This window comes from Elgaria multicarinata, chromosome 17, assembly GCF_023053635.1.
Source record: "Elgaria multicarinata webbii isolate HBS135686 ecotype San Diego chromosome 17, rElgMul1.1.pri, whole genome shotgun sequence".
Lineage (NCBI taxonomy): Eukaryota > Metazoa > Chordata > Lepidosauria > Squamata > Anguidae > Elgaria > Elgaria multicarinata.
The window spans coordinates 28593180-28619837 of record NC_086187.1 but is presented as its reverse complement, the minus strand read 5'-3'; the positions used below and the strand labels follow the sequence as shown (position 1 = coordinate 28619837).

At 49.9% G+C, this 26658-nt stretch overlaps 1 protein-coding gene across 3 annotated transcripts in view; it reads right to left on the bottom strand.

The window, feature by feature from the left end:
* Positions 1-21836: 21836 nt before the first annotated feature.
* CLEC16A (C-type lectin domain containing 16A) overlaps positions 21837-26658 on the bottom strand; it is an 88753-nt gene continuing 83931 nt past the window's right edge. For 2 of the 3 annotated variants that reach the window (XM_063143074.1, XM_063143075.1), the window contains one exon: positions 21837-23119. In XM_063143074.1, the coding sequence (XP_062999144.1) occupies positions 22764-23119 (356 nt within the window). In that variant the 3' untranslated portion in view covers positions 21837-22763. The remainder of the gene's footprint in view (positions 23120-26658) is intronic. The other variant, XR_010026236.1, reaches the window with a different exon arrangement.

Below are 26658 nucleotides of genomic sequence, written 5' to 3'. Positions count from 1 at the left end.
AAAGGCCTGGTGCGCCCTTCTCAGCTAATAGGCAGCATCTGAAAGTGAAAGTAACCCCCCCTCAATCTCTTCTTTGCTTGCCAAAAGTGCTGCTGGCAAAAGCGTTGCCAACCTGTGCTTGTCTTGCAGCTGTGGCTTTTAACGGCTGCCCGACATGCCGGCAGAGCGCGGGAGTCAGCTGTCCTTCGCATGGAGGTGAAGCAAAGGGAAGCCAGTTCTCCTGCTAACAATTTATTCAGGTCCGGTTGGTTTAAAAGCACTGGAATGAGGCCAGCTTAAAATAAATAAATTTATGCAGCGGCAGCCTGGTCCAGAGCAGTATAAAGCCACACCTGTGCTCTCCATGGGAACTCACATCCTGTTGGCATTTTAGAAACGTTAATTAAAAGCAGGAAGATGCCTGCATTTCTCAGCTGCTGGCCCCAGTGGCCAGGAGAATGATCCTCCAGAACCAACCAGGATTTCATGGTGAAAGTGTCCCCATGAAAGGAGCGAAGGCGGTGGCCGTGCACTGCCCGGTCAACCTGGCAAGCCGCGCAAGGCAGACGGATGTGTTTTGACTGCGGCTAGCCGCTCTCGTTCCAAGATCCTGCCAGCTTCCCTTGTGAAGCATTGCCAAGGCGCACATTTTCGCTGGCTACGAGCCCAGGCTTAATGGAACAGTCGAGGAGCAGCGTTGGCAGATGACGACCTGGGACGGGTCCCTTGGTCAACAGGAATCCATGCCTGCAAGAAACGTCATTGCAAGAAGAAGAAAACCACTAGCAGTGTAGCAAGTATTTCTAGGAGAGACTGAAGCGTGGTTGAGTTCTTCTCCGGAAGAGAGACCGGCTGAAGGGGCCTCTTAGCAATGCCGGCCGTTCTGCGCCATCTCGTACATAAACATTCAAGGGGGTGGGGAGGGTGTACACAGACCTGGGTGGGACTACGTGGCGGAGGGCGGCTTCATCCAGGAAAATGTAGCGTCTGCAGGAGGTGTTCAGCAAAGAAGCCGTGGTGCGTTTGTGGGTGTGCATGTAGGCCTGCAGTGATGCAGTGGTGGGGAAGGGCCCGGGGCTCAATGGCAGAAGAGGCCCCGCTTTGCAGGCAGAAGGCCTCAGGTTCAATCCTGGCATCTCCTGCCTGAAACCCTGGAGAGCTGCCGCTGCTGCCAGTCAGTGTCAATAATACTGGACTAGGTGAACTCAGCATAAGGCAGCTTCCTATGTCCCCATCTCTGTATGCGGACAGCTAACATCTGTGCCGTATTCTCTTTCCCTGTCCCATTTCCCTAAGGTCCCACACTCAATCTCCAGGTAGGGCTGCAAGAATTCCTGCTGAAACCTTGGGGAGCTGTTGCTGCCAGTCAGTGTGTCAACAGAACTGGGCTAGATGGACCAACGGTCCGCTTTTGTCGAAGGCACCTTCTGATAATCCTGTTGGTACCAGGTTGGGCAAAGCCTAGGTCAACAAAGAAGTTTTTAAGCCTCTTAGGAAGCAGGTGACTGTCGGTGGCTCACACATGGCAGAGGGGAACTTGTTCCAGCGGGTGGGGGCCACCACAGAGAAGGCCCGCTGCTGTCAGATGTGACTCTTCGGCATGCGTCTTGAACCTACGTAGGGAGTGCGGGCACCAGGGGAGAGAAGCTGTCGGGGTGAAACTCTATGCCAACTGGATGAGGGTCGTAGCCTGCTCTGCGCATGTCCTGACACAAGCAAGCAGAGAGCCTGCCCAGGGCAGACCGCGGCGCATGGGGGCATTGCCTGAGGGACGCATCTTGCTCGCTGTCAAGACCACTGTGTGGTTGCACTGAAGCAAAAGGAGGGCAATTTTGAGGGTGTGTTGGGGGGTTCCATGTTTGCTTGGTCTGGAATGACTTACTCCCCTGGGGACTAATCTTCTGAGTCTCATTTCGGCCTCAAGCCCTTTGGACGCGCACCTTGCAAGTAACTTGATGCAGCAGGGGGACACAGGAGTGCCGGGTTGCCCAACGTCTGACATCCCTACAAGGCCATCCGTCACTCGGCCAGCTTTGCAGCGGCGGGGGGACGTGGACACGGGTCTCTTCCGCCAGAGCCCGGCTCTGCAGCCTCTACATCCAGCTCTGGCTGGATCAGGGTGCCCACGCCGGACGGTCTGGCTTGTGGCAGCTGTTAAAGGCTGTTACTGATTTAAAGGTTGACTGTCGCTGTCAACAAATCTGGTGCCAGCCAAAAAAGCATGGAGGGCTTTCGCTTTCCGTTTCCTGCACCAGGCATTTGTTTTCTGTAGAACCATGCACAAGCGGCCTCTCGAAATTCCTCACCTTATTTGTGGGTAGAGAAAATAGGGGAACAAGTTCACCGAATGTCTCCAAGGGGAGGGGAATTTCTCCAACACTTTCTCCCAGGTAGGGAGAAGCCAGCATCAAGTAGCAAGAGGCTACACCAGAACTCGGGCAGATCATGCTACTCAAGCAAAGACCCACTGCGCAAGGAAGCCCACTTCTACTCCCTCCTGCCCAGGAGGAGCCCATGGCAGGCGTGGGTGGAGTCAATCTAAATGTTTCTTCCCTGAGAAACAGTAGTGACACAGTTCACCACCTGGAGCAGGTGAGGAGTGTGGTCTCCATTCGCCTCCAGCTGCTGGAGTGGACCAAAGGGAAAAGTGTTGGGGACCAACACATAGCTGAAATACCAGCCTATTTTAGCCTCAAGCACATACTGCTAGTGATTGAGCCTTTGGGGAGGCATTTCATGGACTGCTTAGGGGGACGTCTTGGGAACTCTGGAGATCCGGATTTCGCCTGGGGCCTGAGCGTTTGCACCCCAGGGCGAAAGGTGATTTTCAGATACACGGATGTGGATCACGCCAGAAAGGGCAGAAGGCGTTTTAAGGTTTCTCAGCCTTTCTCTAAGCGAGGGTTCTGGGCGATCTGTGCTTGGCTCCAGGATATCACAAGAAAGAGATTAAGGGGGATTAGAAGACGAAGAAGAAAGTTATTGCAATGCATAACGGAATGTCCTCTGCCGTAAAGTGCAGACAAAAGATGGCAGGTTTTTTACTGCCTCTTGTCAGCCAGCTTCCCCCAAAATGTACTTCTAGATTGGGCAGCTATTTCTAAGTAAATGGACAGTGGAGGAACAAGAATGCATGAAGATCATCCCAGGTTTCTCAAGAAGTGGGGAGGCAGAGGAAAGAAGGCAGGTTTACATAACCATATCAACAGATAACCCACACAGGGACAATAGTTATCTAAAAACGATTCGTTAAACCGTCAACCAAAGATGACCATGCTTCCAAGATGCAGGCTCAACGTCACCCAGCATTAAGTGTGTGTAAACCCAGGAGTCTTTGTGCCAAGTTTTGTATAGCTAAAGAGCAACAAATGTTTTGCTGATGGGCAACGATGGCACCCACCCACCCACCCAAAGTAGCCACCAAAGGAGGCAAAAGCCTTCCGTTTCAGAAGATGGGATTCCAGTGGGGGGCTGAATCTGCTCCAGGTTTCAGTCAGAACTTTAAAGGAACTATCCAAAGTGCATTAGAGAACTATTAGCATTCCAACTGGTTCTGACTGAAGCCCAGAGCGGACTCATCACCCCCATGACTTTGGAGCCACCAGCCTCCACTCAGGGGGCTCCGTACGTAATGGAGTGCACGCTCTCAAGTCAGATAACAGGGGCATTATAGCTCTGCCCCTATTTCCGCCCGGCAAATCGATGGCAGGTACAGAAGCCACTTTTCAACTTTTCTTCCCAAAGCGGCTCATGCAACATGTTGGAAATGAACCCCATCGAACCACTCAAAGACGAGTTTCGATATTATTTTGGCCGCTCTCAAACAGCAGCGACAACCCAATCTGCACGAGGAGCGTCCTTTGCCGTGAAAGCTCAGGAGCCCTTCGTCTGGCGGGGTTGTTTCGGAGCGCTTCTGACAGGGTTCCGGAGACCTTTCGAGACGGAGTTACGTAAAACTGAAGGGGGCTTCATCCTGAACCCTAAAATCCCGCCCGCTGCTTAGGCTCACACACAGCCCATGGCTCTTGCAGCCTCGGTCCACTCAAGCAGGATCAAACCGCATTGGAGAAGAGCCAGAGAAGGGGCCGGAGGCACCTCCGGCTGGCCGCAGCAGCCCACAGGCCTCTTCGTGGTCCAAGTGAGGCTCACAGCAAGAATCTGAGCCGGAGCCTGGCCTGGGCAGGGCCTTGCAGCAGTGCCAGCTCCTCGCACCCACGGAGCTTCTAACGCAGGGGTGGGGGACTGCAGGTCATTGAGCCCAGAAACCCCCACCCCTACTCTGGTCTCACCCTCTTTCCTTGACTGCCCATTTCCCCGGACGGCTGGGTGGTCTTCTGGCCAACACATCTGGAGAGCAAGAGGTTGGATTGGGGCAGGTCCCCTGGATTTCTCCCAACACAGAAACCCAAGTTGTTTTGAACCAGCCTCAGGCAGAGACACAGAAGCTGGACATTGAGGGAAGGAGGCTGCTGCCCAGCTCCTGTTTCCCCACACTACTGCTATAGCCCAGGCATGCAAACCCCGCCCCCCCATGCCCCCCATCCTCCCAGCCACCTCGCCTTCCCAAGAAGCCAGTTGGACCCAGGGTCACTCGCATCCTGCTTCCTGCAGCGGAGGTCACTGGCCAGTCAAGAGAGAATGCCTTTCTGCATTCTTGCACTATTTCCCTGCATCCTTTTCCAGAAAAATTACTCTGAACAGATGACATGCCTTTCCCACAAAGCCACTGGAGGGGCAGAAATCACGTCTTTTGATGCCAAAAGTTGAAAAGGTCAATGGCTGTGCTGAGCCCAACCAGAATAGATAACCAGGAAGCTTCACGTGCTTCAATCTCTTCCAGCGAAGCCTTGCGCCTTAGTCATTTTAAATCGGCACCTACTGTAAGCGTAGCACTCTGCCCGGCTTTGGGCTGGAGAACATGCGCTGAGGCACTGGAAGCCCCCGCCCCGCCCCCCTCGCGCCCCGTCTCCATCATATAGCACATATTGAGCAGAGGAAGCCCCCGGCCACTGAGTCAGAACGTTGCTCCATTCTTCCTGGTACGGACAACTCTGCAGTTGCCAGGAATTGAACCTGAGATCTTATGAAGCAATGGAAGCTGCCTTATCTTGAGTCAGACCCGTAATCTCACCCAGTAACGTCAACACTGACAGGCCGCCGTGGCTCTCCAGGGTTTCACGAGTTTACCCAGTCCTGTCTGGAGATGCTGAAAATCGAACACGGGTAGCTTAGGAACATAGGGTGGGGAAAGACAATATGGCACGGATGTCAGCTGCCCGCAAATAGAGATGGGAGCATCAGAAGCTGGCTTCTCCGTAGTCTATCTAGCCCAGTATTGTCGACACTGACTGGCAGCCGTGGCTTTCCGGGGTTTCAGCCAGGACTCTTTCCTCGCCGTTTTTGGAGAAGCCGGGGATGGAACCCAGGACCCTCTACATGCAAAGCAGGGGCTCCTCTACTGAGCTACGCCCCTTCCCTGAGCTACGGTGTTCTGTATCATCTTATGGGAGAACCCCACAAGAAATGCCCCCAAAGCCAAAGTGGTAGGAAAAAAATAAATCCCTGCAAGTCCTCTGTCTAGGGTTGATCGTTCCCCACCTTCTGCAGTTTTGCCTGATATCAGTTGAGCCTGATATCAGTTGAGTTCATTTACTTCCTACATATCTGAATCCACCCGTTAACAGACGTTCTCTGGGAGGATTACAAAAAAGCTCAATGAACAAAACACGTTTAGAATTTCAGAAATGACTTCCTCCAAGACGGAAGACCTCGCCGGGTTCCCTTCCCAAAGGGCCGGACGCTGCGACGATGTCGGCCTTGCGCCAACCCTTCCAAGCAGATGTTGCAAGAGGCGCCGCCGCTGCTCCTCAAATCAAAATGGTCTCGAAGATCATTGGCTTCCTTTGGGGGGGAGTGCTTCTTCTTTCCCAAGTTGTGCAAAGTTGCCAGGTGCCGCATAAACAGCATTGCTCAATGTTTCAATGCAGTCAAAATTAGAACTTGTCTCAGCTTGAAGAGTTCACTGGCTCCCCTCGTGTTTTGATCTCGCTGGACATCCCAGCCCAGAGCACTTTCCTAGAAAGTGAGCTGTTTGTTCTGCAACGGTTTTGGTTCTGTTCCAGCCCCCCCCGCCCCCCTCCTGCCCTGTGCTGGCAATTTCTGCTTTAATTGAATACTTTTCTCACAGACTCCCACAAGCACAAAGTTGCATCCGGTCAAGTCGGAAAAGTCCCTCGAGAAAGCATACCGTTGCTTCACGGGCAGCAAAAGGCTAGCCCAGCAGCCACAAAAGGGCAACCGAATGGATCGGGAGGCTGGAGCGACTCCCCAACAAGGAGAGGTTTCATCTTTAGTTTGGAAAAGGGGGGGGGGAAAGCCAGCTGTTCTGGGGACATGAGAGAGGTTATGCATGATGTGGACGGAACAGCCTGGGAGTGCGAGGAAGGGCTTCTTCCTCTCCCATGGCCACACCAGATTGAAACCAACTGCTCGCCCGTCCAGGGCACACGTGGAAAATGATGACTTCATGTTGCACCTAATTAAATTTGTCCAGGCCTTCCCCAACTGGGCCCGCTTTAGACGTGATGGACGAATCCTCCCACCTTCCCTACAATTATGGCTTACTGTGCCAGGTGGGGCTGATGGGACTTTCAGTCCAACACAGTTGGGGAAGTCTCCCCCAAAGCGAGGGGAGGGACGTGGCTTTCCCACGGAACAGAAAATCCACAGGGACCGTGCCGAGCACATGAGAAAATGTGGTGGGCCTCCCCCCCTTACCCCGCAGTGTATTCTTTTAAACATTTGTGATCCACCCAGAGGAAATGTGTTATTGGGTGGATTAAAAATACAATAAATAAATGCATGCATCATTCCGGATCCTGCCACCCCGAGCTTCTCCAGTTAGTGCAGAGTCCAGAAGAACTGTCAGAGGAGAGAAGAGGAACTCCACTAAGGCCAGCAGTGAACCTCCATCCACGCTGCTTCCAGATGGGTGGCTTCCAGCGTGCAATCGCCTCGCCTCATTTGTGGACATTAGCAAAGAGGCCCCAGATGTCATTCGTCACCTCTCCTGCTTTTCCGCTTCTCCCTGTCTTTTTACCTACCGGGGGGGGGGGGGGAACTCTTTAGGGAAGGAAAGACGGAAGGCAGGAGACCCTCACTTTGTAGAGTCCCACAGCAAATTGGGGGGGGGCACCCCACCCTCTGCATTGGCAGCCAGCACTTGCAGCGAGTGAACCTCTGGCCGTGAGAGAAAGCGAGCCATGTGTCATTTGCTCCTAGGAACGCCAACACATGCAGCAATTCTGGCACAAGAAGTCATTGAGCAAAACCTCGTTCACCAGACCATTCTCAATGCATAGGTGGCGGGGTGCGTGTGCGCGGAGGTACATCCCTGCTGCTCAGGGTGAGTCACAGCTGCTCATACTGCCTTTCTGAAACTTTGGATAATTGAGTCACTCTCCCCACCACATTAAAAATATTGTCGGCACAGTTGAAGACCTTTTTCTTCTCCCAGTATTGTAACAGTCTATCAATTAATTTTAACCTTGCTGTTTTAAATTTGTGTTTTAAATTTGAATTTTTGCATGGCTGCTGTTTTTATCTTGGTTGTGCTTTTATATTGTATTTTATATTATGGTTTTATGATGTTGTTTTGTTTTGAATTTTCTTAATTTTGTAAACCGCCCAGAGAGCTTCGGCTATTGGGCGGTATAGAAATGCAATAAATAAATAAACAAGCAAACAAACAAATAAATAAATTCATGCTTGCACTCTACCCCACCCCTCCCCACAACAAACTTCAGCGTGCAAAAAAGACTGGCTTCCGTCAGGTGATTCTACACAGGTGACCGTTTGGTGCCTCCGACTGGAAGGAAGCCAGCCCCTGACCGGAGACTCATGCCAACAGGCGGCAGGCAGCCTCCTCTGATGGAGCATCCTTGTGCAGAGTCCCTGCCTTTGGAGAGATCCAAGTCCCATTCAAAGCATGGTATACAGCAACTCCCATTCTCCCCCACCCCATGCCAGGGTGGGCACACACCCTCTTTTACAGATGGGCAACACCATGTGTGCAATGATAAAGAACGCTGCTAGCACATGACTCACAGGCTGAACAGGCTGGCACACAGCTCACGTAGTCACACTCAACCACACTATGGAAAGATAGCCTGCGTTACTTTAAAATTATAATAATTTCTAAATTTGCATCTAGACATATACATTAACACGTGCACATTTTACGCAAATCATTGTCCTTTGTCGTGGTGATGAGTTTCCTCTTTTTTCCGGCAATGCATAGGTGGAATGCCTGACCCCCATCCAGTCCAACTGGAAGGTGCCCGACCCCCATAGCGTCCAACTGGAAGGTGATACGGTCTGAGCTGTGAAGCGCACCAGGCGCCCGGGGCTGATGGTGCCTCGAATGATTTGATGTATTTAATCCTCATGAATTGCTGACCCTGTAAAAGCCATGTTGACTTTCCCGCCGGGTTCCATGCTGGATATATTACAATTATTGATCCTGTTCAGATGAAACGCGAAGCCATGGTGGTTAAGCATTTTGAGTTAAACACTATGCCTTAGCGTGTCGTATGAACCACTGTTCACTATGGTGACTACATATCCACTGTTTAAACCCGTGCACTAACCATTTGCTGCAGAAGGGTTAGCGGCCTAACCATGGCTTTAGCATGTTGTCTGAGCAAACCTGCTATAAAAATAAAATAATAATGATGTGTGTTTTTATCTGTACGCTACCCTGAGATCCCAGTAATATAGGGTGGGATACAAATGCTTTAAATCATCATCATCAATCATCATCAGGGTAGGGGCCTCCTTCAAACCCAAAGGGGCCTTCCTGGGCCCCCCATCACTCTTCTAATCTATGGGCTCCGTGCGTCCTTCCACTGCCACCTAGTTGTCTCTAAGTCCATGGAACACAGGAAGGAATACTCAGCAATACTACAAACGAGAAGGATCTTGGAATTCTTGTAGATCACAAGCTGAATATGATTCAACAATGCGATATGGCTGCAAGAAAGGCAAATGCTATTTTGGGATGCATTAATAGAAGTATAGCTTCCAAATCGCGTGAGGTACTGGTTCCTCTCTATTCGGCCCTGGTATGGCCTCATCTAGAGTATTGCGTCCAGTTCTGGGCTCCACAATTCAAGAAGGACGCAGACAAGCTGGAGCGTGTTCAGAGGAGGGCAAGCAGAATGATCAGGGGTCTGGAAACAAAGCCCTCTGAAGAGAGACGGAAAGAACTGGGCGTGTTTAGCCTGGAGAAGAGAAGATTGGGGGGAGACATGATAGCACTCTTCAAATACTTCAAAGGTTGTCACACAGAGGAGGGCCAGGATCTCTTCTCGATCCTCCCAGAGTGCAGGACACGGAATAACGGGCTCAAGTGACAGGAAGCCGGATTCCAGCTGGACATCAGGAAAAACTTCCTGACTGTTAGAGCAGTACGACAATGGAACCAGTTCCCTAGGGAGGTGGGCTCTCCCACACTCGAGGCATTCAAGAGGCAGCTGGACAACCATCTGTCAGGGATGCTTTAGGGTGGATTCCTGCATTGAGCAGGGGGTTGGACTCGATGGCCTTGTAGGCCCCTTCCGGCTCCGCTATTCTATGATTCTATGAAAACACTTCAACTTTTCTGGAACGGGGGCTGTTGCTTCTTCTGTGGGCTTCCCTCTTCCTCTTAAGCGCCGGCCTTCCAAGGAACCGTCAGCCTAACAAACAGCAACCAGTTTGCAAAACCGTATCTAGGAAGGAATCGCCAGGGGGTTCCCGTCCCAGCCTCGTCATCGCCACGCAGAGGTGCCCCGCTGTGTTGACATAAAAATACCCATCCTTTCAAAAAGGAGATTGCCGAGGACAACTCATAAATCCGTCTTTTGTAACAGCATCGAGGAGGAAGCCGTGATTCACAAGCGCATGAGTCACATATGCGCTGTAGGCTACCAGGGGGAGCCCAGGGCCAGGCTCTCCTTGGGCCGGGCGCGCACTGCGCCTGCCCTGCTCTTCGGCTGCGGCTGCACAGAGGTGGGAGGCTGCTGCTTGAGCAAGGCCGGGCAATGGGCTGCCTTCCAGCTGTTTTGGACTGCAACACCGGACCATTTGTCCGGCTGGCTGCGGCTGAAGGGAGTTGTAGTCCAAACACACCTGGAAGGCAGTAGTTTGCTTCCTTCTGCTCTAGTAGCTTCATCCCACGTACCGGTTTCCCTCGAATTATCCCCTACTGCGCTCCTAAGGTCCTTTGCATACCAGGAAATGGGTTTAAGGGGGGGGGAATGTAAAAAATCATAAAAAATCAACAGATGACTCAATCCAATTCAAATTTGGTATGCTTAAAGCTCTCCATAATATCTATTACTGTGCCAATTTTTATGACTTTATCTTTAAAGCTTACGCAGATGTAAGCATTTGTTTAATTTGTCTTTAAGCATATCAAATCCTGCTCCTGCGCCCCCAGTGGCCACTTGGAAAACAACAAATGATTCTCTCGAAAAGTTGTACCAAAATAGGGCGGGTCTTTTGCCTTTGATGCACAATTAAAGCAGGATGCCTGGGAGTACTTCACAGTCAAAGCAGACTATAAACTGGAAAACTTCAGAGTCCTTTGCACGCAGTTCGCAGTGATTGCACAGTATAATGCCGGTGTGATAAAACTATAGAGCAGTGAGGCTCTGGCGGGCTGCATTCCAAAGGTGGGCAGGGCTAAAGGCAAAGGGGGCGTGGCCAATGGTGAAAGAGGGCGTGACCAAAATACCAGCATAGTTTGTCTTGAAGCTCTTACTCCAGTAATTGCGCCTTAGGAGAGGCATGGCAACTGCTTTGGCCCTGCGCTGGAGAGGCTTCACATTAAGGGCGCAATCCCATGCGGAGAGCAAATCTGTTTGGGCTCCAGATCGCTTGAGCAAGTGAGCCAAGCCACAGACTACAAAGAAAAGCCAAAGCCTACTCAGTGTTACGAGGCAACATCTGGCCATGGAGAGCATTTGATTAATTAATTAAAGGTGTAGTCCTATGCATGGTTAGATGTAAAGAAGTCCTACAACTACGCTGACTTGGGAATGGTGGAAGTTGTAGGAGAGTCCCCCCCCCCCCATCTAAACACATATAGGATTACACCCGAAGTTATTTAAATAATTTATTTACCCCCTTGGTTAATAAATTGCAGGGCAGTGTAGAAAATTCATGAAAATGACCATTAAAATGGAAAACAAAAATGCACAATAAAATAGGATGATAAATTAAGCAGGGCACTAAAATGGGTAAATGCTTGATCTGCAGCAATTAGACCCCTTGGAGGCTTGGTTGGAGTCTTTTCTTAAAGCTTTCAGTGTTTCTTATGAAGCGGCCAAAAGCAGTTTTCTTTAGAAAAGTAAAAAAATGGCTAAACCTGCATCTGCAAAGAGAAGTTTATGGCGGCACTAACTTCATGCTTTCCCTTTCTTCTTTAAAAGAAACCAGCAAGAAGTGAGATGCGCTGATGTCAACATCCAAAAATGGAAGGAAGAACTTCCTTTGCATGTGTTCAAAGTTCCACTTTTGAAAAGACAACAAACGATGTATATGTGTGCGTGTGTGTGTGTGTGTGTGTGTGTGTGTGTGTGTGTTGCTGTTTTGGAGTCGAATGCATTTGGTTTTAATCAAAACTGCTCTGTTTCAAGCTTCAATTAAAGGCCTGGGTGGTTTCTTCCAGATAAAAAAGGGGTCAAGGGTGCATTCTCAGGATCGTACTTAACAAGCAATGGGAATTCTGCATTAAATGAATCCAAAAAGATCAATCAATCAAGGTTTATTTTACTTTTTACTAAGTTTTGAGGTTCTCAGGGAAGCAAGCTCCAGTTGCCTGGATGGAAGACCTATCAGGGAACGCACACACACACACACACACACCACACACCGCACACCGCCTTGAGTTCCATGATAGAAGCAAGGCTGGATAGAACTACTAAAATTAAAATGCATCAGGCCACGATCTGGAAGCTGCTTGAGCTGTCGGACCTGCGTGGGAATGGACCAGCCGCTGCTGATGTCCACAGGACCGGGATGACTTTGGGTTTAAGTCGGGTTGGGGTGAGGACCGGCTGAGCTGTGCCGTGAGCTCCGTTGCTCAACTTGGGCTTGTTGCTACTGCTGGAGGTCTGAAAATGCAAACTTTCAGAAGTGGGTCTCTCATATCAGGCATCAGATAGGTCTCCCACCACAGGCTGCTTGCCTCTGAGAACGTGCAGAGCGCTCTCCCGTCCTCACCACAACTGCACAAATACATATATGGTGGTATATAAAAGAACCAATTTCATTCCACATACGCAAAGCGACATGCTGTGGGTTTTCTGCTCTCCCACAGAATCATGGTGGGTTTTTCCATTCCTTCCTCATTCTTGTTTCTTTGAGTTTCCTGTCCCCTTAGATTGTAAACCTGCAGGCAGGGACTGCAATGTTCATCATCTCCTCCTCCTCCTCCTCCTCCTCCTCCTCCTTGCATGAAAGCAGCCTTTTTGGCTGAGGAGTGGGATAAAAATACCCGCCCACCCCCGGAAAGGGAAAACCTGTATTTCAGATCCTTTTAGTGTTGTCCCACTAATTATATCTCTTTTGGGGGTTTCTATCTGCCTGGTGCTCGATCTCTCCCCACCCTGGACAGCTGTCCCTCAAGGGTCAATGGTCCAGAGCGTGGGGGTGGGTGGGTCACGGCCTGCTCAGACGGACATCTTTTTCCTACGGGCTTTGCCAGCCACTTCCAGAGAAACCCGGCGTGTCCGCCTTTCCCCCAAAGCCACCCTTGAGAAAGAAGAAGAGCCAGACAGAGAGATTTGCATGTCATAGCTGACGGAGCATTATTGCTGCATTGGCCTTGAACTGCCTTCAATAGCTGGCAGCCCCCAAAAGAGGAAGGAGTTACTTCAGAATCATCTTTTGGGGAAAGCCAGGTTTGGTCTTCAGTCTCTCACTGTAAAGCAGCTGGAACGCAAGACCCCTCCACTCTACCACATGGTCAAGAGCGGCTAACTTTGCAGGGAGAGATTAGGTCAGCCTAGCCCAACTTGGTGCCCTCCATATGACTTGGACTACAACCCCCATCATCCCTGGCCATTAGCCGGCCAGGCTGGAGTTGCAATCCAAGACATCTGGAGAGCACCAGGTTGGGGGAAGCTGGTTTTGGAGGCTGAACCCAAATCCCTCCCTCCAAGTCATTTTTTGGTGGGGAGGGCAGAAGAGAGACCCAGCGTTCCCCCTCCAAAATGGAGGGGCAGGAAGATGTCCTCCATGAAGGGTGTGAATCCCCCAAGCTAACTTTGGCATTTGCAGAGGCGAAGCTGGCTTTGGAGAAATATTTTAGGGTAATCGCTTCGAGATACAAATGAGTTGTCAAATTAAACCACAGAAAATGTGGCTTTGCAGAAAGATGAGATCTTTGTTTGTTTGTGCCAATTTACTGCGCGCACACCCACCCACCCAAATTCAAGGGTGGAGGGGAAATCCTGCAGTAAATGCAGAACACCATCTTTGAAACCTCTTGCCTAAGGGTTCTGGCTTTCGGATGGGGATGGGTGGAGGGACAAGAGCACAGGAAGAACAAGCCAAGTGGCAGAATGAAGAACAGGAACAGGACAACTGGAGACAGGAAGTAAGGAATCCTGAGTTTCGAAAGACGCGTCAAACACTGGAAAACGTGTCAGGCGACTCTTCCCCCCTTTCAATACCAGGCCCCTTTTTGAACTACAGGGGTTCCCAAAAAATAGTACCAACGGAAAGCTCATCCCGGATTGGAGCCTCCACTTCCCACTTCCAACATCCTATTTGGAATGTCCTTTGAGCAAATCTCACCACCAGGAAGGCTGTTCATGTTCCAATCTGGGATTGCTCGGAAGGGGGAAAATCGAAGCCCGGGGTGGGTGGGGGTGGAGCGGGTGCGTTGAATGCACGTGGTCTGGCTCACGTTCAGCCCTGACATCTCAGCTCAAAAGATCTTGTACCACAGTCTTAGCAAGCCCGTATTATTGTTTAGGCCAACCAAAAATCACAAAAAGTGGAAGCTTTCAAGATCTCCAGATCTTTTCATCGTGGGCAGCTGCAGGTCCCTCTTGAACCCGTCATGTGATCTGCAGAACTTGACCTGGACGCCTGCAGACCGCTTCTCCTCCATGCCATCTGAAGAGGATGCAATAGGACTTCTGCATCAAGTCAACTTGGCCACCTTTTCTGCTCTTGGTTGGCCCTGTAACAGGGCTAACAGAAATCTGGGTTTGGGCATTTTACTTGCGGTCCACACGGCTACCTCGGCTTTCCGCATTAAGGACAACGGCATCTCCGTCAGAGATCTAAGAGCCACCCATACCCAGCCTTGAGTGAGATGGACCGCGAGGATTGACTCAGCACCAGGCAGGTTTATATGTGTTGAACTTTGTCCCAAGTCAGCCCAGGGTATTTCTTAACCCCCACCCAGTATAATTTATGAGCAATTAAGTATCATCGCAAAACTCACCCTTCATTATCTTCGTCTCTCTCTCTTTTGAAGTTAATTGTCAGCCACACCCTTGTGATAGCTCAGCAAACATGACTTTGATTTCCCCATCTTTGAGGGTTTTCTTCCTGCTTTTCTTCCCCAATTACAGAAAGCGTGTAGAACTACCCACTGGCCTGGGGGTGAGGTGGGGTGTACAAGTCTCACTTTGGGAGTGACCTGATCCACATTCAAGTAACCAACAAGAACATGGCCAACGAGGAGGGGGGAAGAGTCCCCCAGTATCACCATTAAACAAGGGTACTTTTGGCTGACGTTACAGTGATTACTCCACCTCCCCTGGGTTACTGAAATAATATTCTTAGAGGTGGGCTCAGAGCTCCAAAGCAGAAAACCACATCCTTGAACCGAAGTAAAGATGGCACCCTTCTCTATGTTAAAAACTCCTCACGGTGCCTGCATCAATCATAAAAAGATACGGCACAAGTTTGTGAAGCCATGCTGGTCTGTTGCAGCGAAACCAACACAGTGCCCATATTTCTGTCTAAACATACGCAAGATAAGCACCCTTAAGAAATAACGAATTTATTCTGACGTAGGCGTTTGTGAACTTCACCCCATTTCATCAGACACTTGAAGGGCTCTCCTGAGTTAGAAGAATGTGTGCAAACATGGTTGGGAATGTAAACGGTGTGGTCAGAGGGAACCGAAATGCATCAAGTCCAGACTGTGAATTTCTTTCTTCACATGCAAAATCCTTCCTCTTTGGGGAAGAGTCATGGGGTCAAGCTAAGGTAAGCCTCCCTAATGAAGGCAACTCCACACCTGAGAAAACCCAACGGGGTGCCCTAACGCTTCATTCTGACGAGAGCAGATCTTGTTTGGAGAGCGAGCGCTCTTCTGTAAAAACAGAGGCGTGCCTTGCGGGAGAGTTGATCATCCTTGTCCAAGAATGCACAGCAAATGAGTATTTCTTGACCAGAAGAAGTTGACCAGAAGTGTTGCTCGAGGGTGGAGAGTGAGGTCTATATTGTTCTTTAGAATCATAGAATAGCAGAGTTGGAAGGGTCCTACAAGGCCATCGAGTCCAACCCCCTGCTCAATGCAGGAATCCACCCTAAAGCATCCCTGACAGATGGTTGTCCAGCTGCCTCTTGAGGGCCTCTAGTGTGGGAGAGCCCACAACCTCCTTAGGTAACTGATTCCACCGTTGCACTGCTCTAACAGTCAGGAAGTTTTTCCTGACTAGCTCACAGAAGGGAAGAGCAGATCCATACTACAAACTTAGGCTGTTTTTTATACCTAAATCAGCCTTCCGTAAACTGCTGCTCTACAGAAAACTGCTGCACAGCTGCTCTACAGAATCCTGGGCAATGATGAGGCTGCTGATTGTCCTTCCTGAGCCCTGCCTAACTGGCCCCCCTCCATCACAAGACTACAGTTCCCTGTGGACGAGGCAAGGATGGAGCAATCCTAAATTGGAGGTGTCAACCCCCCTCCCCCTGCGGAAGACTCCTCTTCGGAGAATGAGATGGAGTCTCCCAAGCCAAGCATCACAGAGGCGCCCTTATAAAGTGCATTTCAGTAGCATAGATTCCTGAGGCCACATTATCTAGGTCCAGCGTAGCTGGGCCACCAGCCAAAGCTAGTAGAAAGCACTCCCTGCCACTGATGCTCAGGTGATAATGATGACTCCAGGAGAATCCCAAGCTAAGAACCTGCTCCTTCAGGGGGAGTGAAATCCCACCACCCTCCATTTGCTCAGAAGAAATACCCACCAAGAGCATCTTGGTCTTGTTTGGTTTGCACGTCTGTTGATTAGCCACAACCAGGCACCGCTCTGGCCCATCCACAGCGTCACCTGATGAAGGTGAGAATGGCAAATAGAGCTGTGTGTCATCAGCATGCTGATGGCAACGCTCTCCAAAACATCTGTTGACCCTGCTGGGCACTGAACGCAAGTTCTGTAACTGCTGCTACTCTGTTGTTGTTTTTAATGCACGGAGATTCTTGGAAATCAAGAAGACCCAGGGTTGTGGCCAAGCACAGAGAAGCTCCATAAACAGGAACTGCTCTTGGAATCTAAAGGGAGGGAGAGAGAGAGGGATGGATGGATTAGAAGGCTGCTTTAATTGTGACCTTATTGTTTGAAGGTCTTATTGTTTGAAGGTCTTCTCCATGAAATGGGGAAGGGCTTTGACAAATTGTGAAGGAAAGTGTTAAACGGAATGAAAAATCCGATTTTCAAAAATTGTGCGGGGAAATGGCCAAGGGAGACTGTGATATTCTGCCAGCCGGCACAGTTGAGTGGGGATTCCCAGCGTCTGGGAGGGTTTTGTGTGCTGGACTCACAAGATTCCTCATTGGAACGTGAGATCAGACCTTTCTTTAGGAACAGTTTATTGTAGATCATTTTTAAAATGCCAAAATGGAAGAGAAGAATAAAAAAAGGGGGGGATGAGTCCAACTGTAGGAAAGCCTTAGAAATGAGGGAATGATTTTCATCCACCTTAGTAGAAAATAATACAAACCTTAGACATGAATGCAACTTTTCAGGCAGTTCCTTTCTATTCCGATATCTAATCGTGGAGCTGGACGGGACCTCAAAGGTCCGTCCCTCCATAGATGCTGGAAATTTACTGCCTCTGGAAATTCTCCCTAGTATTAACTCAAAATCCCTTTCTGGGTCATTGGAATGAAGAATTTGGTTTGATTTCCCCCTGTCTCCTTCCTGTAACATTTTTGTAGCATGTCAGCTGATTCATGCATGACACATAACACATGTGCCATTCTTCCTTTGTAGGTATTGATTTCTGCTGCTTCCTGTATTTTGCAGCTAAGATTCATGTCGCAATGAATGTCTGACTAACCTTTGCTGTCTAAGATTTGCACAATGTATAGTGAATCCTAAAAGCAGTACAGGTCATTATTGTAGTGGCAGTTCACGACCTGTAGTAATCTCTTTTATAACAGCCTCCCAAAATACTTTTAAGATGTTTGCCATGATGGGTATGGCTGGTTATGCTTAACAATCTGTCCAAAAATTAGCACTTATATCGGCAATCTTACCCAACCTTTTTTGGCTGTTGACGCATTTGGAATTCTAAGAGAGTGTTTTAGGCACTCTCACATAATGGCTGCCACAGGGTGGGGTTTGCTCATTCATAAAATGGCTGCTCTATGACTGATCACAAAACGCTGTTTCTTAGAAGGCAAACTAGTAAGACTAAAAGAAAAGTAACGTTCCCAAAAACCTAAGAACAAGGCAGAGGTGGGGACTGAGCTCCAAAACACAACATCAATGGATTCCTGCACTGAGCAGGGGGTTGGACTCAATGGCCTTGTAGGCCCCTTCCAACTCTACTATTCTATGATTCTTTTGAACCCAAGTAAAGATGGCGACGGAGGGCAGCGTGTCCCTTTGCAGCCTGGCCATTTCTTGGTTTCAAATCAATTGAATACAAATCAGAAGGGGGCAATTAGCCTGGTAGACCCCAAGAGAGTTGTTTGAGGACCCATTGGTGTCCACGGGCAACACGTTAGAGACCCCAGTTTTAGCCTTAGCCGGAGAGTCTAATATTCTTGGTGCAACGGTTTAATTAAAAACGTATTTAAAAGATTGCCGCTTCTACTCTATCTGTGTGATAAACTCCCTGTGCCATCCGAACATGCATTCAAGGACGCTTCCTGGGATTTTTGGGAAGGGTCCAAGCAGGATCCAAGGAGCTCATGATGCATGACGTTCATTTAGCAACGTAAGTATCTCGCACATCATAGACTCGAAGGTGCCTTGTAGACCTAGACCTGAAGGCACTATCTTATGCCGACAGGCAGAACTGATTTTGGGGCCAAAAATAGCTGCGCTGCTGTTAAATCAATACAGGCCAGCTTGTAAAGTTATGATGCAGTAATTAAATGAGGAGATGTGATTGATTGCTTCTGGGCTGCTGTGGTAGTTGGCCTGTGAATAACGACCAACGCTCTAGCAATACGATAATTAGCTGGTAATTGAGAGCCTTGCTGCTGATAGAGAGATGGGTTTGATTCATAAAACGGAAGGGCAGTGATGGAGACCCTGCCTGGTTTTGTACTTCATTATAAGATCAGCAGCAAATGGGTCAATCTGAATTTAAATTTCTGCAACCTCTTCTTTGCAGGATCCAACTGTGTAGCCCCATGGACATTTCTCTTGGTGCTCCCCAAGTTCCTTGTCCCACCTGATTTTTATTTTGTTTCTTAAGATACTTTGTAATTGCACTTTATTTAAAAGGTGGCTGGGTTGTTGATCTGTTTTTATCCTATCTTTTGTATATTGCATGTACTGATTGCCAGTCTGTGGACATGGTCTGCCACCCTAAATCTCCATTTGAAACAAAAGACAGGACTGAAAACCTCCTAAAAGCAATCAGGAACGCAGCAGGCCTTTGACTGCCTCCCCCCACCCCCACCCACAGGGGTTTTAGAGTAAAAAAGGAATACAGGCAGCTGTTTAAGGTCAAGTTCACCAAGTATTGCAAGCTTAGTTAACCTCAGAAGAATTTTTCCAACTGAAGGCTACAGAAGAGTTGAATGTCTTCCTTAAAGCTCACTGGGGATCCTCATTTGCAAAGGCCCTTTGGGGCGAAGAGGCAAGGGCTCAGCTCTCTTCTCAAGAAACGGCCCCATTGTGTGGATGCAAGAAGGCATTTCATAGAAGCATAGAATAGCCGAGTAGGAAGGGGCCTACAAGGCCATCGAGTCCAACCCCCTGCTCAATGCAGGAATCCACCCTAAAGCATCCCTGGCAGGTGGTTGTCCAGCTGCCTCTTGAAGGCCTCTAGTGTGGGAGAGGCCACAACCTCCCTAGGTAACTGATTCCATTGTCGTACTGCTCTAACAGTCAGGAAGTTTTTCCTGATGTCCAGCCGGAATCTGGCTTCCTGTCACTTGAGCCCATGATTCCGTGTCCTGCACTCTGGGAGGATCAAGAAGAGATCCCGGCTCTCCTCTGTGTGACAACCTTTTAAGTATTTGAAGACTGCTCTCATGTCTCCCCTCAACCTTCTCTTCTCCAGGCTAAACCTGCCCAGTTCTTTCAGTCTCTCTTCATAGGGCTTTGTTTCCAGACCCCTGATCATCTGGTGACCCACACCACAGGGATCCATCCCTGGATATTTACGGCTTATACCCTCCAGATGTTTACAACAAGAACTTCCAGGATTGCTAGGGCTGATGGAAGTTAAAGTCTAAAACATCTGGCTGGCAGCAGGCTCGGTCAGGTTGATTTCAGGTTGATTTATCTGATGTAAATTGTGTGAATGCAATTAATGTGCAGGGCTTTGTTTGTTTAAATAAACAGGAGCCTCCAGGGCAGAGGGACGCTGCTGCACTTGCCACAAAGACCCCCCCCCCTTGCGGACTGATATTTGCACTTCACGGGATGCCTCTGTTGGTGCCAATGGGAGTGGTCCTTGAAATACACATGCAATTTTAAAAAAGGGTTGGGTTTCCCCCCCTCTCCTTTGGTCAGGAAATGGCTGCTCAGTTGTCTGCAGTTGCTACTTGCATAACCAAAGACATGGACGTTAATTAATTGCATTCCTACAATTCAAGGCCTATCATAGCTTGCGCCTAAAACACTGGGCCCCCTCTCAAGTCACTCACCGACAGGCACATCACACTAAAGTACTTCCCCAACTGATGGAAAGCTAAGATTTAACCGCCCCTGATTACTAGTGAAGTACGAAAACAGAAGATTAAAAGCCTCACAGAAACTCCCAACATAAAGTCTATTTCACATTAATGAACAACGGAAGCAGGGAACGAGTAAAAGCACACCTGTTAGCAAACAGAGGAGCTTCTCCGGAGATTTGGGGAGAACGAAAATGCAAAGTGGCAGCTGGGAACTATGCTGGAAGGATGCAACTGTGATTCCTAAGCCTATAATAAAAGAAGACTCTGGGTGTCTGTCCGGCCACCCATCCGTGCCAAAGCACCAAGACTGGGCTGGACACTGGAAACTTGGCATGTTTACTAAAAGGACCCTTGCACACCTTGAAGGTTTTTTTTAATGCATTCATTTTAATTAGTGTTAATATTTCTGCAAGATCAAAGCTTGCAGTAACAACTTCAAGCACTAGGGTCGGATTCCCCCAACCAGCGCGTAAGTTTGCAGTTGATTCAGTTTGGAGCCAGAGAAGATTCAGAGGCTGAAACAGAGTTATATGCTCGCTCCCTTCCCCACATCCCCTGCTGTGGGGCCGCGCCCCCCTCAGGAGAATGGGGTGGACAGACCCCTCCCTTAGGGGGCCATAGGACCTATAAAGCCCTATACGGCTCGGGTCCAGGTTATCTGAAAGACCGTCTTCTCCCTTATGAGCCTGCCCGTGCTTTGAGATCTTCTGGAGAAGCCCTTCTTTCAGTCCCACCATCTTCACAGGCGCGCTTGGTGGGAACATGGGAGAGGGCCTTCTTGGTGGCTGCTCCGGTGCTCTGGAACGCTCTTCCCTGGCTCCCTCCCTGATAGGCTTTTGGAAGCAGGCAAAAACTTGTTTGTTCCGACAGGCCTTTGGGGAATAATCTGGCCCTCCATCTATGTTAAGGTCTTGTAAAATTGTTGTGTGTTTTAAACGTTCAATGTTTTATATTGTATTTATTTATTTATTTTAATTTTTGAATATCTCTTTCCCTAGGCTTAAAATGTGTATGTTTCAATTTTTGTAATTCCTCCTTGAGGCCCAGTATTGAGCAAAAGGCTGGATACAAATAATAATAATAACAACAACAACAATAGGGGTGCATCGTGGCAGGGGCTGTACCTTGGGGTACAATGGGCATGGCTTCATTCAGATGGGCCGGACAGAGTTTGTCAAACTTTTGACAGCTGTGTCAGTTTGCTTGAAGCTTTGCAATATCAAACCCAGGGCTATTATCCCAACTAGGGACGTTGGAGACTTTCCACAACCGATTCAAATGAGTCCAGACTTCCAGACCGCCTTTTAAAAAAAACTTTCCAGGATTGTATGCAAATTTAGTCATGCAAAACCACGATATATATATATATATATTTTAAAAGGCACATTTCCCCCATAGGCTAACGTGTGAAAATGCAGATTTGGCGACGGCGGCATGAGGGGGGGGGGGAGATTTATGGATTTTTAGAAGTGCGCATTTTGCAACGTGGGCCCAGGTTTGGGAAACCAAGAAACATAAGACGCCGGACAATCTGCGGAACACAGCTGGAATCGACTGAACAAAATCTCTCCCTTCCCAAATTCCCAACCCCACGGGAAGTTCACTTGTATATAAGTAAAACCTCTTCTGAAGGCTTCTGTAACAAGAAGGTGCTGTTCACCTATGGCGAAAAGACGACAAAAACCTCAAAATAAACGAGAACTTCAGTATGCTAAAATATTTTACGTTCCTCTGAAATCCTTTACACAAAACTCTGCCCAATATAACCCAGTGCGTTCATCCAAATAAGCCCTTTAGAGCAGCCTTCCTCAACCTGGGGCGCTCCAGATGTGTTGGACTGCATCTCCCAGAATGCCCCAGCTGGCTGGGGCATTCTGGGAGTTGTAGTCCAACACATCTGGAGCACCCCAGGTTGAGGAAGGCTGCTTTAGAGTGTCGCCAAATACCAGAATTATTCTGCGTTTGCAAAATCCCCACCCGCCACAGATGCGCCCACAACTTCAAGTTAAAAATATGACACACAGAACACACACAAAGTTGACGGTTAAAGCTGACAGTGCCGTATAAATACAAGCGGCCAGCTCCGCTGGGGTTTCCACAGACTACTCCTGCCGCCTTGAAAGGAAAGGAGAAACTCAACAAACTGAACAAGGCTGGCAGACTAGAAAGGAGATTTGCCCAAATGGGGGAGGAAAAAACAAAATCTTCTCCAAGGCTCCTTGGTCAATCGCCCTTTTCTCCAGGTGAAGTGGAAAGCACTCCACACACACACACACACACACAAAACAGGTTAAGACCACAATACAGTTGAGTTTGCTTTGCTGCCGTCATTGCTTTTGCCGGCACTGAAGTTGTGCTAGTGGCTTAAAAAAATGGCAAGGGAAGCCCCCGGGTTCCTTCTGAAGCGCAGGCCTTTAGCAATTCCCTTCAATTATCCGCCACCCTAACGCCAGTGCGCAATACCAGTTCTGGCTTTCAGTGAGATCCCGCTCATCTTTTCTTTTTTAAAAAGCTGAACGTTTACTGTTGAAGAGGCCGGGAGGCCGGGTTTGCGGGAGGTGACCCGTCGGCCAGCCACAGGCCGCACAACTGCTCACGTGCGCAAGGACACAACCTGCTTCCGTCCCGGTCACTTCTCATCCTGTTCTGGTGACGGACTCAGGCCGCCGTCCTCAGCTTCTGCGCAAAGGTCGGGCTCCGGGGCTGGCGGCTGAGAGCAGCCAACGGCAAGAATGCTGTCCGTGTCCACCGGCGGGACCAGCGTCAGCGACTCCACACTCAGGGTGTCGGTGCTGGGGTTTGAGATGAGGGAGATCGTGGGCTGCGGGGCAGGAATCAGGCTGGGAGACAGGTTCGCGGCTTCTGGTTCTGCGTGCCTTGCGTGGCTCTTGCCGGATCTGGAGTGGTGGATCGCGGAGTCGTCCACGGCTGACAACTGGCCGCAGGACAAGGAGGTCCGAGGCCGCTCGAGAGCTGCCGGGTCTTCTGTTAAAGAGAAGGAGAAGACACACAGCCCTGTTACCATAGTGTGGAACGAGCCCTTCTTAGACACCAAAAGAGCCCCTTCGTTAGCCAGCAGTTAGAAGGCTTTACAAGATGGTCAGCTACAGCAGCTTTCCCCAAGGTGCTGTACTGCAATTCCCATAAATCCCAGTCAGCATGGCCTGGGGATTATGGGAGCTGCTGGAGGGGACCAGGCTGGGGAAGGGTGACCTGCAATTACTAGACCTGTCTATGGGGCAGCCCAGTGCCTGGGGGGGGGGGGGAATCTCTCATTAGAGAGCCCCCAAATCCAAAGACATGGGGACCTCAAGACCTTCATAATCAGGCTTCAAAGCTTGGAAGTCCTACCTGTGGCATGATGTTCCTCTTACAACTTATCACTGTTCTTTATGCTATCGTATTATCACTATTCTGGTTTTGCTTTCTGTCCTCTTAGGCCAATACTCAGATGCGGCTCACAGAATACTCCGTAATTTATTAGACCAAATGGGTCGCAAACCTGCGAGACCACAGCTAAACTGCGTTTTCTTTAAATCAACAGAACCATCCTTCACGTCAGGCACTTCTGGGTACAAGGTCTTTGAGTACACACAGAGAGCGATTTCGGGGAAATACAGACGCAGAGGGGGCATAACGGTTGCTTGTCCTCCACCTCCAGCATTTATGCAGCCCTCGAGGGGTTCAGAGGGCTTCACGGACATTCTCTCGTTGTGAGCTCCTCAAACCCTTCCTCAACGCTCACCTTCTCCATGAAGCCTCTTCTACAGCTCAGGGGGCGGAAAGCAGATCTCCAGATGTTTTGGATTCCGACTCCCAGAAGTCCCCAGCACCATGGTCAGAGATCAGGAATACCGGCAGTCCAAAAACACACACCTGGAGATTTACTTTCATCCACCTTTGCCCAACAATTACCTAAACCGAAGTGCAGGTGGCTGAAATACGGGGTGCACCCCCGCCCCTTCCTCCGGGGTCTCTCCCGTTGTCAATTTTGAGCTAAGCTTTTTAGGGAAGGGACCTGGCCTGTTTTACTTGTAAAATACCATGCACAGTTGATGGACCCATGTAAAGAAAAATCCTTATGATAACCCTGTAAGGTAGGCCAGTTGAATGTGGGCACACAGAAGAGGGGAAATTTGTAAACCGCCCAGAGAGCTTCAGCTATTGGGCGGTATAGAAATGCAATGCAATGCAATGCAATGCAATGCAATAAAATAAAATAAAAAGACTCGAACTAAGCATTTCCTAGTTCCCAGCTTAGTCACTATCTTGACAAGCTCCTTATGACATGATCCCACACATTCCCTCTCTCCTTTTGAGGTTGCTCTGCAAGAGACTCATAGAATCATAGAAAAGTAGAGTTGGAAGGGGCCTATAAGGCCATCAAGTCCAACCCCCTCGACGCAGGACAAGGGCACGGGATTAAACTGCTCTAACTCGGAAGGCGGGTTGTCTCCCCCCCCCCCCCCCGCCCAACTAGAGTGGTTTCCAGCCCAAGGTATCTGCAGGGCATCCCCCAAGACAGTGCAGGGAGTGGACACAGCAGAGGCTGCCGCCTTTAACTGTGGGGTGAGCTCTTGGCTTGTACAGAATTAACTGAAATCCTATAAAAAACAAAGTGATGTAAAACTCCAAGCAAAGCAAAGCAAAGCACAGCACAGCACAGCACAGCACAGCAAAGGCGCTTCCAGACAAGGCTTTTCCTGCGCAATCACCGCCCCCGGCTCCTCCGTGGAATTGTACCGGGGATCCAGACGACGTCGCCCAATTTGCAACCCCCCCTGCATTTCCCCACCGTTTCTTCTGACGTTTTCCTAGCAGATTTGTTAAGGAGGAAAAGACGGAAGAGCTCCGGCAGGCCTTTCAGTTGGCACAGCTGGGAGCCTTCCACCTGGAAGCACCCGGAGAGCGGGGAAGAAAGAAAGAGAAGTGGGGAACGAAATTAATTGCCCCAGTGGAGAAAATGAGAGCTTTGCGGGGAGGTAAGGGTGGAGGAGAGATGAAAGGCGGCAGTTCCCTTTGCTGCTGACGTTTAAGGTTTTATTTGAGAAGAGGTTCCCCAAACCGGTGTTATGTTTTTAGTGTCAGGGGGGAACAAAAAGTTAATGTTGTTAACTTTGGTGGGCAGCCACAGCTGGACCTCTTCCAGAAGAGAAAGCACTTCAGAGGAACCTGCTACCCCTGGTCCCTCCCCCCCCCCCCCCCCGTGCTAAGTAAGGAGGGAAGCCCCCCTCTGTTCGTTGCTTACAGGCCACTTAGCGAGAACAGAGGAAGCCAAGCGGGGCTCAAAAGAAAATGCCGACACACCTGCTGTTCCTTTAAACTTGAGAAGGCAAAAGGCAGACAGGGAAGTTCAGTCTCTGCTAGTCAAGTGGCGGGGGTGGGTGGGTGTTTACCTGGTCAGGGCAGTTCAACAGGGGACAAGCTGTGGACAAGTTCTTCGTGCTCCTCACCTCTGGCTTGGGTGAGAAGCACGGCTTGTACAGTCTTGATGAAGCCTGATTTGGGGGGGGGGGGAGAGGAAGGAGTTATGTACGCACTCATAAGTTGGGCTTTAACAGGGGGAGCCCAGTGGTAGAGCAGGACTTGTAAGTCCCGGGTTCAAACCCTGGAAAGACCTCTCTCTGCCCAGTGAGCCATCCTGGGCTACAGGACTGACAGCCCAACACAGTATGAGGCTGTTTCTGTGTGCCGGGCTGCTAGGGACACAGCTGTCCACCCAGCCTAGTACTCCCAACGTCTCTGAAAGCGGAATGGCCCCAAAACTCAGAGGGGGAGCAGGGGACGGTGGCTCGTTTCCTGGCCACTGGCAGTTCCTGGTTGCACCAGGGGTGAACAGCGACGGTGTCCTTCAAGCCTGGGCGGCCCAGACCGTGCAAACAACCCTAGCTGTCGCGTGTGGTGGGGATATCTTGAGGCCAACCTTCCCCAACCTGGCGACCTCCAGCTGTGTGGGATTACATCTCCCAGCATCCCCAAGCAAGATGGAGGGCACGAGGTTGGAATGAAGCAGCACACGGTGAGAACGGCAAGTGCCCAGTGAGCCTTGGCAACGTGACCAGAGATCCTGGGGCACGGCTCCTGGGCTAGAACGGGGAGCGAGCGGCTGACTGAGAAGCCAGAGGCCTTTTCTGCACCCCCCGACCCCCCAAGAAGGGTCTTGGCCAGGAGGCGGGTGTTAGCCGACACGTCATCTCTTAAAAATCACTGCACACACACACACTCTTTTGCTGGGTGTAGATCATTGCCCTCAACGCAGCTCTGGGTCTCTCCCCGCTGGGATCACGCCAATCTCCGCTGCCCGATATGCCGGCAAGCCGCGGCGTTGACTTATTAATGAGCGCAATTCACCGCAGCGCTTTTCCGTCAGGCTGCGTGGATGAACCGATTTATCAATGCTATTGACCAGAACTCTTGTGGTAAATTAAAATCTGCCTTTCAAACTGTCGCAATTGAGAACGAGCAAAGCCTCTGGGGGCAAGAGGCAGCCTTGGCGGCTATTCCAGGGGGCTGCAGGCGGGGGA